Below are 16,526 nucleotides of genomic sequence, written 5' to 3'. Positions count from 1 at the left end.
TTTTAAGGTCAGCGCAGGAGTACAAACTGTACGAATACACTTTAAGATCCTCATAGTGAAGCATGTCCAAAAAAGGTAATTTATTAAAAAGTAATTTAAAAATATCACAGGAAGTAACAATGTCACAGCAAGTAGAAAATCCACAGCAAATGATCCTATCAAGGTAGAGAAAAACAACGCAAAAAAAAAGGTAAAAAACAGCCAAAGGATCAAACCTAAAGGGCTGAATATTATGAGTGTGATGGCGTTAGGAAATGCTCCACCCAGCAACCAACATCAGGTGCTGACTAATTGCTGAGACCTGCCGACTGTTGGAAGACACCCCCTGGTGGACACTGGACCTACACCATTCAAGTCTGGGGACCACAGTGCCACCAGCAGGTGTTGTTCTTTTTGATAAATAGCACCCAATCAATGGTGTAGTGGAAGGGATTCTGCCCCATCGTTGGTGTCAGTGGGAGGAATTGTGCCCCATTATTTGTTTCAGGGGGTGGAACAGTGCCCCAGGGACTGGTTAAAGGCAAGCAAAGGGCTGCATATGGGTACAGTTTGAGGACAGCTGCATTAAATGTACATTGAAAATCTTACAACAAAAACACAAGCCTATTTTCTGGTAATTACACTTTCAAACTCTTAGCTGTCATGGCTTCAGTATTATGTGAGTTGCTGTCCTATTTTAAAGCAGAGGTCCGCCAAATTTTTGTTTTTTAAAGTCAGCAGCTACAAATACTGCAGCTGCTGACTTTTAAAATAAGGACACTTACCTGTCCAGGGCGCCTGCGATGTCGGCACCCGAAGCCGACCCGTCCCTCGGATGCTGCCACCGCCATCTTCGGTAAGAGAATCAGGAAGTGAGTCACGCTGCGCAATCCGAATGGTCCGCGCTTGTCTTCTGGGACCCTCGTTTTAAGAAGTGCGGCAGTCCAGGATCTTCTTCTAGCAAAGGTCCACAATGGCAGTCGTGCATCCTGACTTTAAAATGTATTATAGTAATATAATGCCGAAATAAAAAAACAATATAAAACAAAAGATGTTTAAAGACATGAAAGTGTTTATGCCAGCCAAATTTATTAACAAAAAATAAAGTTGTTGCAAAATCTATAGTGCTTTCCTGTTTGAGTCATCTACGGCAGAGTTTTATAACTTCCCCGGCTGACCTTTCCAACTCTTCAATGCTGACTCTGAAATTGCAGTGCTTAGTGTTACACAAACAGTTACAGAGAAAGCTGTATTGATTGCATGTTGCAGCTTTTTCTTCCCTAGAGGTAAAACAGAGCTCATCTTCTGGGCAATTCCTACCTGAACACCATATACTGCCAATTCCCGCACAAGTCTACTCAGCACTAATCTGGAGAGTTTACACATGGATATCACATCACAAAAATGGGAATAAAACTAAAAGGCTATTTTAGTCCTCAGACTAAAACAAAGTCAAAATTTGCTGCCAAAATGAACACTGCTGCGGACATCCACCCACCTCCAACCTCTGCGTTCCCCTGCTAATTTAGTCTTCTGCAATTGTTTTAGTCGTATTTAGTCAACTAAATCTCCAGGACATTTTAGTCGACTAAAATCTAATGGGTGAAAATTGCAATGCATTATTTAAGCATTTCTCTACAATTTATACTGCTGGAGTGAAATATCAAATATGTTATTTATGGTATTGAGGTATTAACATGCACTACAGAACGTTAATTTTGATGTTAAATTGTGGTGCCCCATTGATTTCAATGGGCAGGAGTGGTGGAGGAGCGCTATACACACCGCTCCAAAGATGCGGCTAGCAGGACTTTTTTTACCGTCCTGCTAGCGCACCTCTCCAGTGTGAAAGCCTGACACAGCAGCGGCTATTTCAGGTCGGTTTGCAGACGCTATTTTTAGCGCAATAGCGCCTGCAAAACAACCCAGTGTGGAAGGGGTCTAAAAAGTTGTAATGTGTGTTTTTTTTTTGTTTTATAGACTTGATCGACCACCTCAACACCTCCCTCGCTTCTGATAGGCAGGAGTATATCATCATATAGGCGGTCTGCTGTGTATCTTTTCATAAACACAATGTGTAGTGTGGACACTGACTTAAAGTGGTTGCAAACCCTTACATATACCCAGTGAAGTCACGGCCTTGGGTGATGTACAGAAATGAAACAAACCCTCCTACATGAGTTGTACCTGTTCATCTGCAGTCTTCTCTTTTCTACATCCGATCAATACCCAGAAATTGTAAAGATTGTCTGAGAGTTTAGAAAAAAGGGGGTGGAGAGCTAAATTTACATTCTGCAGAGCTCAGTAAAGAGAGAACTTTGACTGCTGATTGGAGGGAAGGGACACACCTCCCTCCACACAGGAACAGAGCTGAGGCTGCCAATCAAAGTGCTAAATGAAAAGCACAATAATAAAATGAAGTCAAACGCAATTCTTATTACAAATTGAACCAGTCCAAGGTGGATTCCGTATTGGCAAGATCATTGAATGAAAACAAGGTTCAGTGATTCAAACAACTGATGAGAGACTGTCACTTATGTGGCCTGGTATTGAAGTGGTTAAAGGGGTGGTAAAGGTAAAAAAAAAAAAATTCCCCTAAATAGCTTCCTTTACCTTAGTGCAGTCCTCCTTCACTTACCTCATCCGTTGATTTTCTTCTGTCTGTAACTCCACTCAGTAATGCAAGGCTTTCTCCCTGGTGTGGAGTGTCGTGCTTGCCCCCTCCCCTGAGGGGGGGGGGGGCAGCAGGAGAGTCAGGACGCCCACTAACACACAGCTCCTTTATCTGCAACGTAGAAAGCTTCCTGACTCTCCTGCTCGCCCCCTCAAGGGAGGGGGCGAGCACGACACTCCACACCAGGCAAAAAGCCTTGCATTACTGTGTGGAGTTACAGACAGAAGAACAGGAAGTGAGGATTTCTCAGAAGAAATAAGGACATTTAAAAGCAAAATCGAAGGATGAGGTAAGTGAAGTAAATTAGGGGAATTTTTTTTTTTACCTTTACAACCTCTTTAAGTAAGTTCTGCAGCCAAAAGGCGTCCCACCAAGTACTAGCAAGGTGTACCTAATAAAGTGTCCGGTGAGTGAATAGTTCAGTGAAGCCTTCTGGAAAAAGGCAGCAAGCAAATCGCGCAAGCAGGAAATACAATTTTTAGGAGTGCAGTGTACAAAACACCAAATGATGAAAGAGACAAATGAGTGTGACAGTTTTGCAAAGTCAGAGCAACTACAGATTAAACAGAAATGTCATTTTAAATAAAATGAAATTACAAAATGGCTTGTGTTATCAATGATGCAATATTTTTTCAGCAAAAGTGACATTTCCCTTTAATCATCCAAACAGGCATGTGTATAGGCGGATGTGAAAATCGAACTATAAACCAGAATAAAACAGATATTTATTATCAGCATCTGTCCGTAGTGAAAGATCATACATACAACAGTACGAAAAAAATCGATCATTTATACTCAATATCACAAATCAAAACCATTAACAATACAAAGTTATTCAAACAACATGTATTAAAGCATCTGAACTGGTTACTTGGCACATTTACCACCAACACTGAGCCGTCCCTGCTGCAAGCTCACCTAATCAAGGCAGGTATGAAAAAGGCCATGGGGACTAAACAGTGGTCGTCTTCTGCATTCTACCTGCCAAGGTAATATTAATAGAGAGCGTTTTCAGTATTGTACCCGATTAATAAAACACATTTTAGATCTGATGCTGCCAAGCATGGAGTGGATGTTATAACCCCAAGCAAATGCTTCGCCTTCCCACCCTACACCTTAGTCAGCAGACATTCTTACAAGCCAATTTTATTTCATACATTACAGTATCTAAACCCATGACAAAAAATTTTGAAATTTCAACTTACCAGACTTAGAGCTCATACACATGACCATATAAAAGGATATATTTAATAGTACAGCTTTTTTTAACCAGTTCCTGCCCGTGCTATACCCGAAAGATGGCTACAGCACAGGAGGGCCCTTACGTGCTCACGCTGCCTGCGTGCCCCCTGTGGCCCATGGGCGGCACACTCCGATTGCCAAGTCCTTCAGATTCAGCGGATCACAGATTGGGGTAAAGGGCCGATCACTGCGGCCCTTTACCACATGACCAGCTGTCTTTGGTCATGTGGTGTGTCTTACATCCACAGGATGTAAACAAAAGCCGCTTATCAGCTTTTTTTCCTCACGCTCACAGCCGATAACCGACTTTTGTTAAATAGACATCGGTCCCAACATTGCCCATCAGTGCCACCTATCAGTGCCCATCACTGCCTCATCCTCAGTGTCACCTATCGGTGCCCATCAGTGGAGCCTCATCAGCACACATCAGTGAATAATGCATTCTTTTTTTTTTTTTTTTAAAGACCGGTTTGCAAAATTTTATAACAAACTATATATTTTTTTTTCTACATTTTTGGTCCATTTTTGGTTTAGCAAAAAACCCAGTGATGATTAAACACTACCAACACTACCAAAAGAAAGCTCTATTTGTGTGAAAAAAAATGATAAAAAACATACATGGGTTCATATATTTTCGCTCACTGGGTTGAAGGAAAAAAAAAAAAGTGTGTGTGCACCAGACATTACAATGCCCAACAGACAATAGCTGCATCAAAGAGCGTCACTTCCGCCCTGCTATGCTATGGGGACGGGTGGGGGCCATCTTGCCCTCACTTGCATCCACAGCAAGCAGGAGACAGCACCCAATCGCCTCCGCCGATGAGACCACCGTTATCGTTTATAGGACGGCTCAAAGAAAACATGGATATCTCGGTTGTGGCAGCAGCTGCTGCCTTTACAGAGATATCCATCTTTAAAAACAGGACGTATATGTACATGAGCGGGTCCTTAAGTGGTAAAATTGTAAACAGCAAACCAGAATTCAGCACTTTGGCATGGCACCAATGTGAAAAGAAGGCAGTGACAGAGTATTTGTTCATTAGCACTGCAGGTAGAGTACAATAGAGAACGCCTATAAGGGCGGAGCAATGGGGAAAGACAAGAATGCCCCAACAACCAAATGTGAACATTTTCTGCCTCTACTAGAAAAGTGACCAGTGAGGTCCATTTGGTTGCTCTGGGCAATAGTCCATAGTCAGAGTCTTTCCACAAGCCCAATCTGTACAGCATACAATATACATACATTTACGCGCAGTTAAGGCACTAGAAGAACACAATATCCATTCTGACATTATAACATACTTAACATTAGATTGACACAGATGTATACACCTGAGAAGGCCAGGCTTCCACAGCAGAGATATGTCCACCTATTATTATCTCCGTGTTCTCATCTTTATTTCGCTGATAGAATAGCGGCACCTTTGGAAAAACAATTAGATTTTTGCCCATGTCAGAAAGTCCAAAATAATTTTGAGTGGTGCAATGCCTGGTCAGATTCATTAACGCTGAACTCCGGGCACAACACCTTATATTTAAATATATTCTTCATCAGCTACAAAGAATATAAACCCACTTTGTGTGCAACAAATGCCTTTACAAAGTTATTAATGTGTAAAAGTGGCATCATCATTGTGCTGTACATAGCCTGTGCAGAAGGCAGAGCTGTGGGAGGGGCCCATCATGCCCCTCCCACTACAAGCTGCCTGCAGAGAAACGCAGGAGGGGGTGGATTCAAGACCAGTTACCCTGTATGGGAGAAAGAGCAACAGTGAGTGGTCTTTATTACAGGAAGCTCCTGTACAGAGGCAAAGTTCACTTTCACATTTAAAAACTGGTTCCTCCATAGCCCTAAGGATATAAATCTGCAATGTGTACAACAAATTGCTTTGGAAAACTGGTTATTACCATGTAAAAGCAGCAATGATATCATCATTGTACTGTACATAGGTTGTGCAGAGCCGTGGGAGGGACCCAGCATGCCCCACCCACTACAGGCTGCCTGCAGAAAACAGGAGGGGGCGGAGAAAAGACCAGTCACCCTGTACAAGGAGAGAGAGAGTAGCAGTGACCGGTCTCACTTAAGCCCCGGACCATTTTGTTGCTAAATGTCCAGGCCAGGTTTTGCGATTCGGCACTGCGTCACTTTAACAGACAATTGTGCGGATGTGCGACGTGGCTACCAAACAAAATTGGCGTCCTTTTTTCCCCACAAATAGAGCTTTCTTTTGGTGGTATTTGATCACCTCTGCGGTTTTCATTTTTTGCGCTATAAACAAAAATAGAGCGACAATTTTGAAAAAAATGCAATATTTTTTACTTTTTGCTATAATAAATATCCCCCAAAAACATATATACATTTTTTTCTTCCCTCAGTTTAGGCCGATACGTATTCTTCTACCTATTTTTGGTAAAAAAAATATCGCAATAAGCGTTTATTGATTGGTTTGCGCAAAATTTATAGCGTTTACAAAATAGGGAATAGTTTTATTGCATTTTTATAAAAAACAATTTTTTACTACTAATGGCGGCGATCAGCGATTTTTTCCGTGACTGCGACATTATGGCGGACACTTTGGACAATTTTGACACATTTTTGGGACCATTGTCATTTTCACAGCAAAAAATGCATTTAAATTGCATTGTTTATTGTGAAAATGACAGTTGCAGTTTGGGAGTTAACCACAGGGGGCGCTGTAGGAGTTAGGGTTCACTTAGTGTGTGTTTACAACTGTAGGGGGTGTGGCTGTAGGTCTGACATCATCGATCGTGTCTCCCTATAAAAGGGATCACTCGATCGATGCAGCCGCCACAGTGAAGCCGTGTTTACATACGGCTCTCCCCGTTCTTCAGCTCCAGGGAGCGATCGCGACAGAGCGGCTATAAACGAATAGCCGCGCCGTCGTCCCGGATCGCTCCCCGCGGAAAGGCGGGGACGTACATGTATGCCCATATGCCTGTACGTGCCATTCTGTGGACGTACATATACATGCGGCGGGCGGGAAGTGGTTAAGGAAGCTCCTGCACAGAGGCAGTTTTACACTGGACTACTGTGCAGATCTGGAAGAAATTTTATCCCAGAGTTCAGCTCTCATGCAGGCTGTAAGCTTTCCAAAATTCTTGTTAAAAATATACTTAAAAAAAAAAAATGAGTAGGATCAGTGTTCTTTTCTAATTCTTAGACTCAGCGCACCATAAATGTCACTTTTTGAAAAAGGGTACCCTTATCTGGGTATGTGAACTGGGCCTAATCAGGGACCTTTATCAACCTGGTACCACCTTTGCCACCACTATTTTGTTGCAACTGTGAATACTGTTACAAATTGCGACCTAGTTCACATAGCAGCACACATCCCAATCCGGCATCTCCAGAGATGCAATGCTGACACTGAGAAGTATATGGTGACAGATATCATGTACAAATGCAGCTTTGCTTTACACCTCAGTTCTGCAAATAAATGGTATTGGAAATCGGCTGGTCCTGTTGATCTATATTAAGGACTGGTTCACACCTATGCAATTTTTAGTGCGTTTTCAGTTTTGCAGAAACGCACCACAGTCCATTTAGCATGGTCTCCTATAAGTCACTTTCACATCTATGCATTTTATGGAAAGGGACAGGGACTTTTTTTTCTGGTTTTTGGTTCCATAGACTTCAATGGATCAAAAACGTGTATTGAAAATACACAGGATGCACCTGGAATATGCAAACTGCATAGGTGTGAATCAGGCCTTAAAGCGGAAATAAACCCATCCATAAAACAGTTTCATTTCTGGAACGTGCCGGAAATGTAACACTCCCATTGGTTGTGCTCTCAACCAAACCATCCAATGGCTGGTGTCATAACTGATCACATGTGTAGCATCAAGGCAGTTGTAGATTAAACAGAGGCAAAGATGGCAGCTTCCTCGGCTGAAAACAATAGGGGGTGGTTACTTATACTTTAATCACAAGGAAACCAAAAAAAGCCCACACAGGAACATAAACCTAATGGAGCAGCCTACCCCTCCATTAGTAGCAGGTCCACTATTAGTGTCCAGACAGACACCATGAAAGGACCCGAAGGGAGAGAATATAAGAACATTGGTTTATGAAAGGTGTGGAGGGATTCAGTTATTTCAAATGTATTTTTTAGCATCAAGACTGCAAGGGTAATTCATGATTTGCTCAACTGTTTATCTCAAACCGAACCTATTGTAATGGGCAATAACACCCACACAAATCATTTTACAATCCTACACTATGTTAATAAATAAATGGTATTCCTTCTTCTGTGCACAGACACCGAAATGTGCAGCCTGTGAGGTTTGTATACAAACAAACCGCATGTGATCACGTGATATTGATCGAGAGCTGTCAATGGCAGCATGAACTTTGTACTGCTAGCTGTGAAAGGGAACATAGCTGAATGTTTCTCTTAGTATGGGGCACTGATAAAAACATTTATTGCTTCTATTTTTTACTTTAAGCTGACAGATTAACAAAATGTTTAAAAGTGCATTTTGGCTTTTTTACACAACAGTTTTGGATCAATATATATTTTTTGTTCACTTTTAAAGAAATGTATTATACTGCACACTCTGTAGGCTCCAGGGTTCATGGTGCTTCTATGCCTGGCACAGTACCAGCTGGAGTCAGCAGATTTGTTTGTAAACAAAGCTCATCTGTTCACCATGATTGGCCGTCTTGGTGATAATGGCCGAGAGTCATGCTGTTGGTTTCTGGACTGTTAGGCCTCATTCACACTTGGCGGACTCTGTCGCTCCGTCGCTACGGAGTCCGCCTGCTCCCGTCAGCTCAGCGGGAGATCAGTCCGCAGATCTCCGCTGAGCCGACGGATGACAAGCTTCTCTCTGCTCACTGGGGAGGGGCTTGTCGTGCACCGCTGTGTCCTATGGAGCGATCTGATGAAAATGGACAGCATGTCTGTTTTCATCAGATCTTACCCGATACGATCCGCATGGACGGATGGGGACGTGGCCCCCATACGTCTGTTTTCAGCAGATTGGATGTCACCGGACATGTCTCCGTTGACATCCGACGCTCCATAGGAATGCATGGAGCAGCCATTCAGGTCCGTGACAGACGGACCCGAACGGCCCGTAGTGTGAATGAGGCCTTAAAGATGATTTTGCCCCCCCCCCCCCCTCCAAAAATTAAAAGTTAGCAGCTACAAATACTGCCTACTACTGACTCACTTCACCAAACTAAACCAGAAGTGGGATTGGATACCTGTCAAAACCAGGTATCCGCTCCCTCCCAAAAGGCGCCAAATGTGACCAGTACTGTCAATCACTGATACCATGGTCTCAGAAACAGAAGCAGGGCCCCTATATTATTATCTCAGTAATGGGTACTGTGTATGGGAATGTGAGTCTACTAACCATGGTCAGGATCAGGTTGGAGAGGACCTGTCTTTAGATGACGTTTATATTTATATCTGCATTATATGCACTTTTTTGCACTTGAATTGATCACTTATCCCTTCCTTTAATTTACCCAATTTTATCCACCCAGTGGACATTTAGGGTATTGATATATTTGTTTCTACAATATCCATGATATCGGACTTTTGCGCGAGATCACTTTATTTGAATTTTCTATTTTTGTGTATTGTAAACACCAATAGGTTTTGATACACTTTCCACAATATACATTCTGTTAGCTAAGGGATTCACATTTATTCCTGTAGCGCGAGAGACACTTTACACACAGTCTTTAGATGTGCCCCTTTTCTCATCCATGCTGGCCTAATTTGAGAAAGTATAGGGAGCTTGTACATATATAGGAAGGCAAGGGACGCTCCCTTTCCATATACTTTCACTTGCAAAGATTACTTAGAAATTGCAAGAAGCTTGATGACCTCTTGCATTTCTCAAACAGCAGTGGAAGCAAGAGAGAAAGTGCCATTTATACAAATGTGCCTCATATATCTCAATACATTAAACTGGGCTAATACTTTAAGAATTCCTGTTACCTATTTCGAACCATACACTACTAGTCAAGATTTTTTGTTTGGAGTAAAAAACAGGAGATAATGGAGACGATTCAGAACGGTTAAGGCCGTACAGAAAGTACCGCAACTGTGGTTATGTCTGAAAATTCACCACCTTACTCTGAGGCTTGAATCCATATATCTCCTTTTATGCCTATTGGTTGAACTAGATGGACTTGTGTCTTTTTTAAACCAAACTAACTATGTAATTATGCCGTATATTTCCGTGGTCAGAAATGAACCATCCACTAAGTTCTTACATTTTATAGGAACCAAAATGAAAAGCTCCACCCAACTTGTAAACCCCTAGAATTGTTTTACATGACACAGAATTTTTACATCATCATCATCCACACATTAAGAACTGGGTTACCCGTTTAAGAATGCACAGTGACCAGCGAACATTGTTTGGCCATTGCACAGTAAAGGCAGCAGATGGGTAACTTCATCAAAACAAGTCTGCATGCACCCGCAGACCTGTCATGCAGCAGGTATAACAACAGTCTGCAGTATTGTTGGAAGCAGAAGGACTGAGCAGCAGAGCAGTCTGACTGCACACCAGTATTGCTAGTATTACAAAGGCATTTCTAATCCTGAAAGTGGCTGTAAACCCTTATATATACCCAGTAAAGTGACTGACCCCTGGTAATACACAGAGATGAAACAAATCATCCTACGTAAAAGCTGAACCTGTCTATCTGCAGTCTTCTTTTCTATACATACATTCAAAAAACTTTTTTTCTGAAGCTTGTCTGAGAGTTTAGAAAAAGGGGGAGGAGAGCTGAAGCTACACTCTGTAGAGCTCAGTGAAGAGAATTCTAAGAGCCGATTGGAGGGAAGGAAGGTAAACACAAAGAAACAGAGTGAGGCCGTCAATCAGCTGGAGCTCCACAATGTCACCATTTTTCTCTTGGTGTCAGGAAAACTTGTCAAGAATGACCAATGCTAATAGCAGAGAAACAAAGTACGCACTATAGAGAGATGTTCCTAGCTCATATTTCATGTCAGAGGTTTACAACCACTTTAACAGAGATTTTCAGGTTTGCTTTCACTTTAAATAGTTTGTTAGGGCCAAGCAGCAGTACAAGCCACTACCCCCTTGCTGCTGGATATTGGAAGTATTTGTCAATTTACCAATGAATACAAGGCTGATTGACTGAAGTGAACAGGCTGGCCCATGATGTCACAATCTCTACCTCGGCCAATCAGATGCAGCCCTGTATTCACTGATAAAATTACAAGTTGTCTCCTAAACGGCGGAGACAAATTCTCAATATCCAGCACCATGGAAGTCACATATACTGGAAAACAGCAGCTGCTCACTAGCCAACACTACTACAATCCATTACAGGAGTCCCAGTGGCAACACTGTTCTGGAATGGAAAATGTGTTTGGGCCAGCTTGGCCCAACGTATTTAAACAAACCTGCAAATCTATTTTAAAACCATTTCACTTGAAGTACTGATACCAAAGCCAAATATTTTGGCCATATGACAAAAAGGCAGAACTTGTTGGGGGAGACCAGTTGGCATAAATGCAACAGGAGTATGGCGTGTCAGGAGGCTAGGCACGACAGGAGTATGGCGTGTCAGGAGGCTAGGCACGACAGGAGTATGGCGTGTCAGGAGGCTAGGCACGACAGGAGTATGGCGTGTCAGGAGGCTAGGCACAACAGACAAAATTAATACAAAACAGTAAGTTCAGAGAAATGCCCGGTGATCCGTGAGGTCATAATGAGTCAGACAAGACTAAAGAATAAGTCCACTCTTGCTGCAACACCAATCTGACGGGGTCGGGTAGATGATGAAATAAAGGCACACTGGCGCTATCCAGCCCATTGTAAACATCAAATGATTTTTTTGCTTTTGGTTGTAGAAGAATTAAGTAAACACATAAAACGCAGCAGTAGGTTTGTTCCTCTGGGTGACGAATCACATCCTGGGCTGCCGTGATGGAGACAGTATGATGTTCAGCCTGGGCTGCCGTTATGGAGACAGTATGATGTTCAGCTCTCAGTGTGGACATTCTCGATTAAGCCCTCAGTCCACAGAGAGATCGCCAGGTTCACCTTATCATGGTCATCCTCCAGAGGAAGCTCATTAACACGCAGTAGCTTGCTCTTCCAGATTTCTTTAAGTGCATTCATGTGTGACAAAGGGAAACGCAGACCGCTCACCTGCAGAAGAGGGACAGACAAGACAGCTACAAGTTACAATCACATATAAGTGATACATGATAGGTGTCTTTTTTAGTGCATTTATTAGTTATGCTTATTAGACAGTTGTGTATACTGGGTATGCCAAAAAACGCCAACGAAGTACATAGGGCGTGTACAGTACACACTTGTCCTTCTGGCCCCCCTCACACCTGCCAGCAATTCCCAGCTGTCAAAATGACAGCCGGGAGTTGCTGTGTTACCACGGCAGCTGTAAAAAATAAATAAAAAGAAGGACCTTCTGACAGGACAGATCCAAAATGGACATTGTTATTTTTATATCATCTGCAGATCAAAGCAATACGCTTCAGTCTGCATATGATGTCAGTTAAAGCAATCTGACAAGTAATAAAAAAAAAAAAAGTTTCTATTAAACCACTAATTAGTCATAATTAACGGCTTCACTTTCTCCTGATAACAATTTTGTATATTTCTTCTTTTTTAGCTATTAATATTTAATACTTGTTTTAGTTTGTATTCGTTTTATTTGAGAATTGTTTAGTGTTGCATTGAAAAAACTGCAGGAATAAAGAAAATGGGCTCCATTCGCAAAGCGGTATCTTAACGCATCCGAGTATGAGAACAGCGTTTTTCAAAAAGTTTTTTGACATTCACTTAAAAATGCTACTAAAATTTAGCATGAGTTATTTTATGAAGTCATGCGGACTGCGGTATTTTAGTAGTGAAAATCTGTTGTAATTTACTGCCGGTGGTAGCCGGCGTCCTTACCACAGGATATAAATAGCTGGTTGTCAATGAGCGAGCGGCTGCCAGCCTTCTTAACAACCAGTAACTGTCATGGCCATTAACCACTTCTAGACCAAGTCTGACACTTGTTGTTCACAAGATAAAATCAGTATTTTTTGCTAGAAAATTACTTAGAATCCCCAAACATTTTTTTATATATATGTTTTTTAACCACTTCCCGACGGCCGTACGACTTTATACGGCCGCAGGTTGGTTCTACTTCTCTGAGCCGCGTGTTTTTACGGCCTCCGCTCCTCCTGGCCACTGGGGAGCGCACCGGCGGCGCGCGCGCCGCATCACTGGGATACCGATGCACGTGCCTGGCGGCCGCGATGTCCACCAGGCTCCCGCGATCGGTGGTTACAGAGAGGACATGGATCTGTGTGTGTAAACACACAGATCCATGTCCTGTCAGGGAGAGAGGAGTCTGTGTCTCTTGTACATAGGGACACAGATCGGTCACCTCCCCCAGTCAGTCCCCTTCCCCCACAGTTAGAACACTATATAGGGTACACATTTAACCCCTTCCTCACCCCCTAGTGTTAACCCCTTCAATGCCAGTCACATTTATACAGTAATTAGTGCATATTTATAGCACTGATCGCAGTATAAATGTGAATGGTGCCAAAAATGTGTCAAAAGTGTCCGATGTGTCCGCCATAATGTCGCAGTACCGATAAAAATCGCAGATCGCCGCCATTACTAGTAAAAAAAAAATTATTCTGTCCCCTATTTTGTAGGCGCTATAACTTTTGCGCAAACCAGTCGCTTATTGCGATTTTTTTTTTTACCAAAAATATGTAGAATACGTATCGGCCTAGACTGAGAAAAAAAAATAATAATTTAGCTATTTATTACAGCAACAAGTAACAAATATTTTTTTTTCAAAATTGTCGCTCTATTTTTGTTTATAGCGCAAAAAATAAAAACCGCAGAGGTGATCAAATAGAAACCAAAAGAACCAAAAGAAAGCTCTATTTGTGGGGGAAAAAAGGACGTCAATTTCGTTTGGGAGCCACGTCGCACGACCGCGCAATTGTCAGTTAAAGCGACGCAGTGCCGAATCGCAAAACCTGGCCTGGGCATTTAGCTGCCTAAAGGTCCGGGGCTTAAGTGGTTAAACATTGCATGCCGGGACCACTACTTAATTGCTGCATGCATTTTTTTTTCTTTTTGCGAAGTGACTTTTACTCCTGTATGATGCAGTATTTACCGAGCATTTTTTCTTTATGCGGCAATAGTAAATAGACATATTCAGGATCGCATGCAGTATTTGGAAAAACACCAATATGCTGCATGCGGATCTGTGAATGGAACCCACTGCCAATATGCATCAAAATCAAGGCACATTATATATATATATATATATATATATATATATATATATATATATATATATATATATATATATATATATATATATATATATATATATATATAAAAAAAAAATGTCAAAAGAGTTCTGTTACTTCTTTACTTGTTATTCACTTATATTTTATATTTACTTGTGGCAATATATAATATGTATTGCTGAGCAAGTGTTCCTACTTTTTAGTGCAGCTTCTGACACTTCCAGAGGTGTCACAGGCTACTTCATCCTGGCTGCTCTCCCAATCCTCTGTGCTACTTACAGTGTAACCTTGGGCGATCTCAAATAATAGAGCTGAGGCAGTTTTAGGCAATAGTAATGTGGAGCTTGGCAAATCCTCGTACACCCCCAGTACTGCCCACTATTCTACATTCTCAGCCACACTACACTTTAGACAGTTTACAAGTGACAGCTAGCATCATACTTATATAATCAGCAGACATGAGTATAGAGATCTCTCCTCCATAAAAATGTGCTTTAACAACCGTTTTTAGTTTCTAAGAGTGTTTTTCTTTACATCATCTGTAGTAAAACATACCACTCTATAATTTTAACTTACTGGCCCCTTAAATGTTATAATCAGCATGTTATACACCATTAGTAGCTGTGCTCAGCAAACAAAAGCTCAGCCGTACAAAGGCGCAGTGATTTTCTATAGCCCCACAAAGGTCTTGTTACAGAACCTGCTGGATACCAATAAGTGTCACATAGCATAAAACAGGTCTGCCCGCTACACCTTGTGAGCTGGCTCATGGTGTGGAATAGAAATTGCATGGTAGCAGGAAAACACACTGACAGTGCAACAGTGCCCCCTGCAGGCCATTTTCCACCAATGCTACATGTACTTTAACCACCATCCAGATCACGCAAAACCTGTTTTTCTTTCAAAGACAGGAGAGGAAGCTCAACTCATAAAACAAGGCTATTTCCCCCTTGGGAGAGATATTTTTCTTACTTTTACTTGCACTTAGGGAATTTTGCAAACATATATTAGCTGACTACCATAAAACAATAAGAACAGAGGGAAGTATGTTTTATTTGTGCTGGCAACATATTAAAGCTGTCACACCACAGCACACAACTATGTACATGGGGGAAGAAAAATACTATTACTACTCACTATCCAGTCATATTCCCTGCGATACTTAAAAACCATCTGCCATTTACCCTTATGAGGAGTTTCAAGGATCATGTAATACTTTCAAGCAGTGTGTCTGCTTACATTTTCTCTCTCTATATATAAAATCAATCTCTCTCTCTCTCTATATATATATAAGCAATGGATCGTGTCTTGTTGTACCCCTTTAGAAGAAATGCCAACCCCGGAGTGTGTGCATCCTACTTACTGGAGGGCTTTCTTCAGAGTCTGAGACCATATGAGATTCCCGGTTATTGTTTATGGCATGGAAGACATATATCATTAATTCATCTGTGGGATCCTATAACAAGACATGTATGAAAAACTTTAAGCCATTTAAACCAAAAACTGAATCAAAATTCACCTATGAAGTCATGTATACAGTAAGCTGAAATGTCTTTGCTATAGGTTACTGCACATTACTATTGTTGGTAGCTGCAATGTCAGATGGCTGTATGTGCGTCTACGTATAGCAGTGGTGGCCCATCCATTAGGGGCGCTGCCCCCCCCCCCCATCCATGCATCCGCCTCCCTAATCTAAATGCAGGGTGCCGGACGTATGAATTCCAAAGGTGTTTTTTTTTTTTTTTTTTTTAAAGAATGCGATTCAAAAAAGGGTGGGTTCCAGGCGCAGAGCGGGTCTTGAGACCCATCACCCGGTTGGCTGAAAGGACAGGCGATCCTATTGACCACCTAGGAGAAGGCAGGAGACACGGCGGAACCAAAGGATGCCTTCCTGGAGATCCCTGGATCCAAGAGTCAGTCTCCCCCTAGCTTCAGCAGACTCATCTGAACCCCCTTAGCCATGGAGTGCCCCTGTGATGTGCAGAGAGACTCCCCCATCTTACCGATCAAAAGGCCTCCGGGAGCTCACTGGCAAGCTGAACCGCTGCGAAAACGGCCTGGACAAGGGCTACCTGGAGGGGACCGATGGATTGAGTCCCAAAGAAAGAAGCCATTGGGGGGATCTGAACCTGGACTCCCCACAGGCAGTGAAAGAACTGGAGGGGGGGCAGGGATTGGGTCAGAGTGTTTATTTACCACCCCCAGAAAAAAAAAAAAAACAGCCACCACTGATGTATAGTTGTGGATTGATTGTACATAAATCTGCCTCTACACCTATGCACATTTAGGATGATGCATCTCCCTAATGTAATAAATAACTG

At 42.2% G+C, this 16,526-nt stretch overlaps 1 protein-coding gene across 1 annotated transcript in view; it reads right to left on the bottom strand.

Annotated features, from left to right (window-relative positions):
• Nucleotides 1-10,593: 10,593 nt before the first annotated feature.
• Nucleotides 10,594-16,526, bottom strand: part of RIOX2 (ribosomal oxygenase 2) — a 43,967-nt gene continuing 38,034 nt past the window's right edge. The window contains exons 9-10 of the mRNA XM_040338715.1: nt 15,569-15,661; nt 10,594-12,067 (exon numbers count right to left, since the gene is read on the bottom strand). Of these exons, the coding sequence (XP_040194649.1) occupies nt 11,897-12,067; nt 15,569-15,661 (264 nt within the window). The 3' untranslated portion in view covers nt 10,594-11,896. The remainder of the gene's footprint in view (nt 12,068-15,568; nt 15,662-16,526) is intronic.

The sequence above is a fragment of the Rana temporaria genome, chromosome 2 (assembly GCF_905171775.1).
Source record: "Rana temporaria chromosome 2, aRanTem1.1, whole genome shotgun sequence".
Classification (NCBI taxonomy): domain Eukaryota; kingdom Metazoa; phylum Chordata; class Amphibia; order Anura; family Ranidae; genus Rana; species Rana temporaria.
Note: the sequence above shows the minus strand (reverse complement) of the source record. Positions and strands in the feature narration are given on the sequence as shown.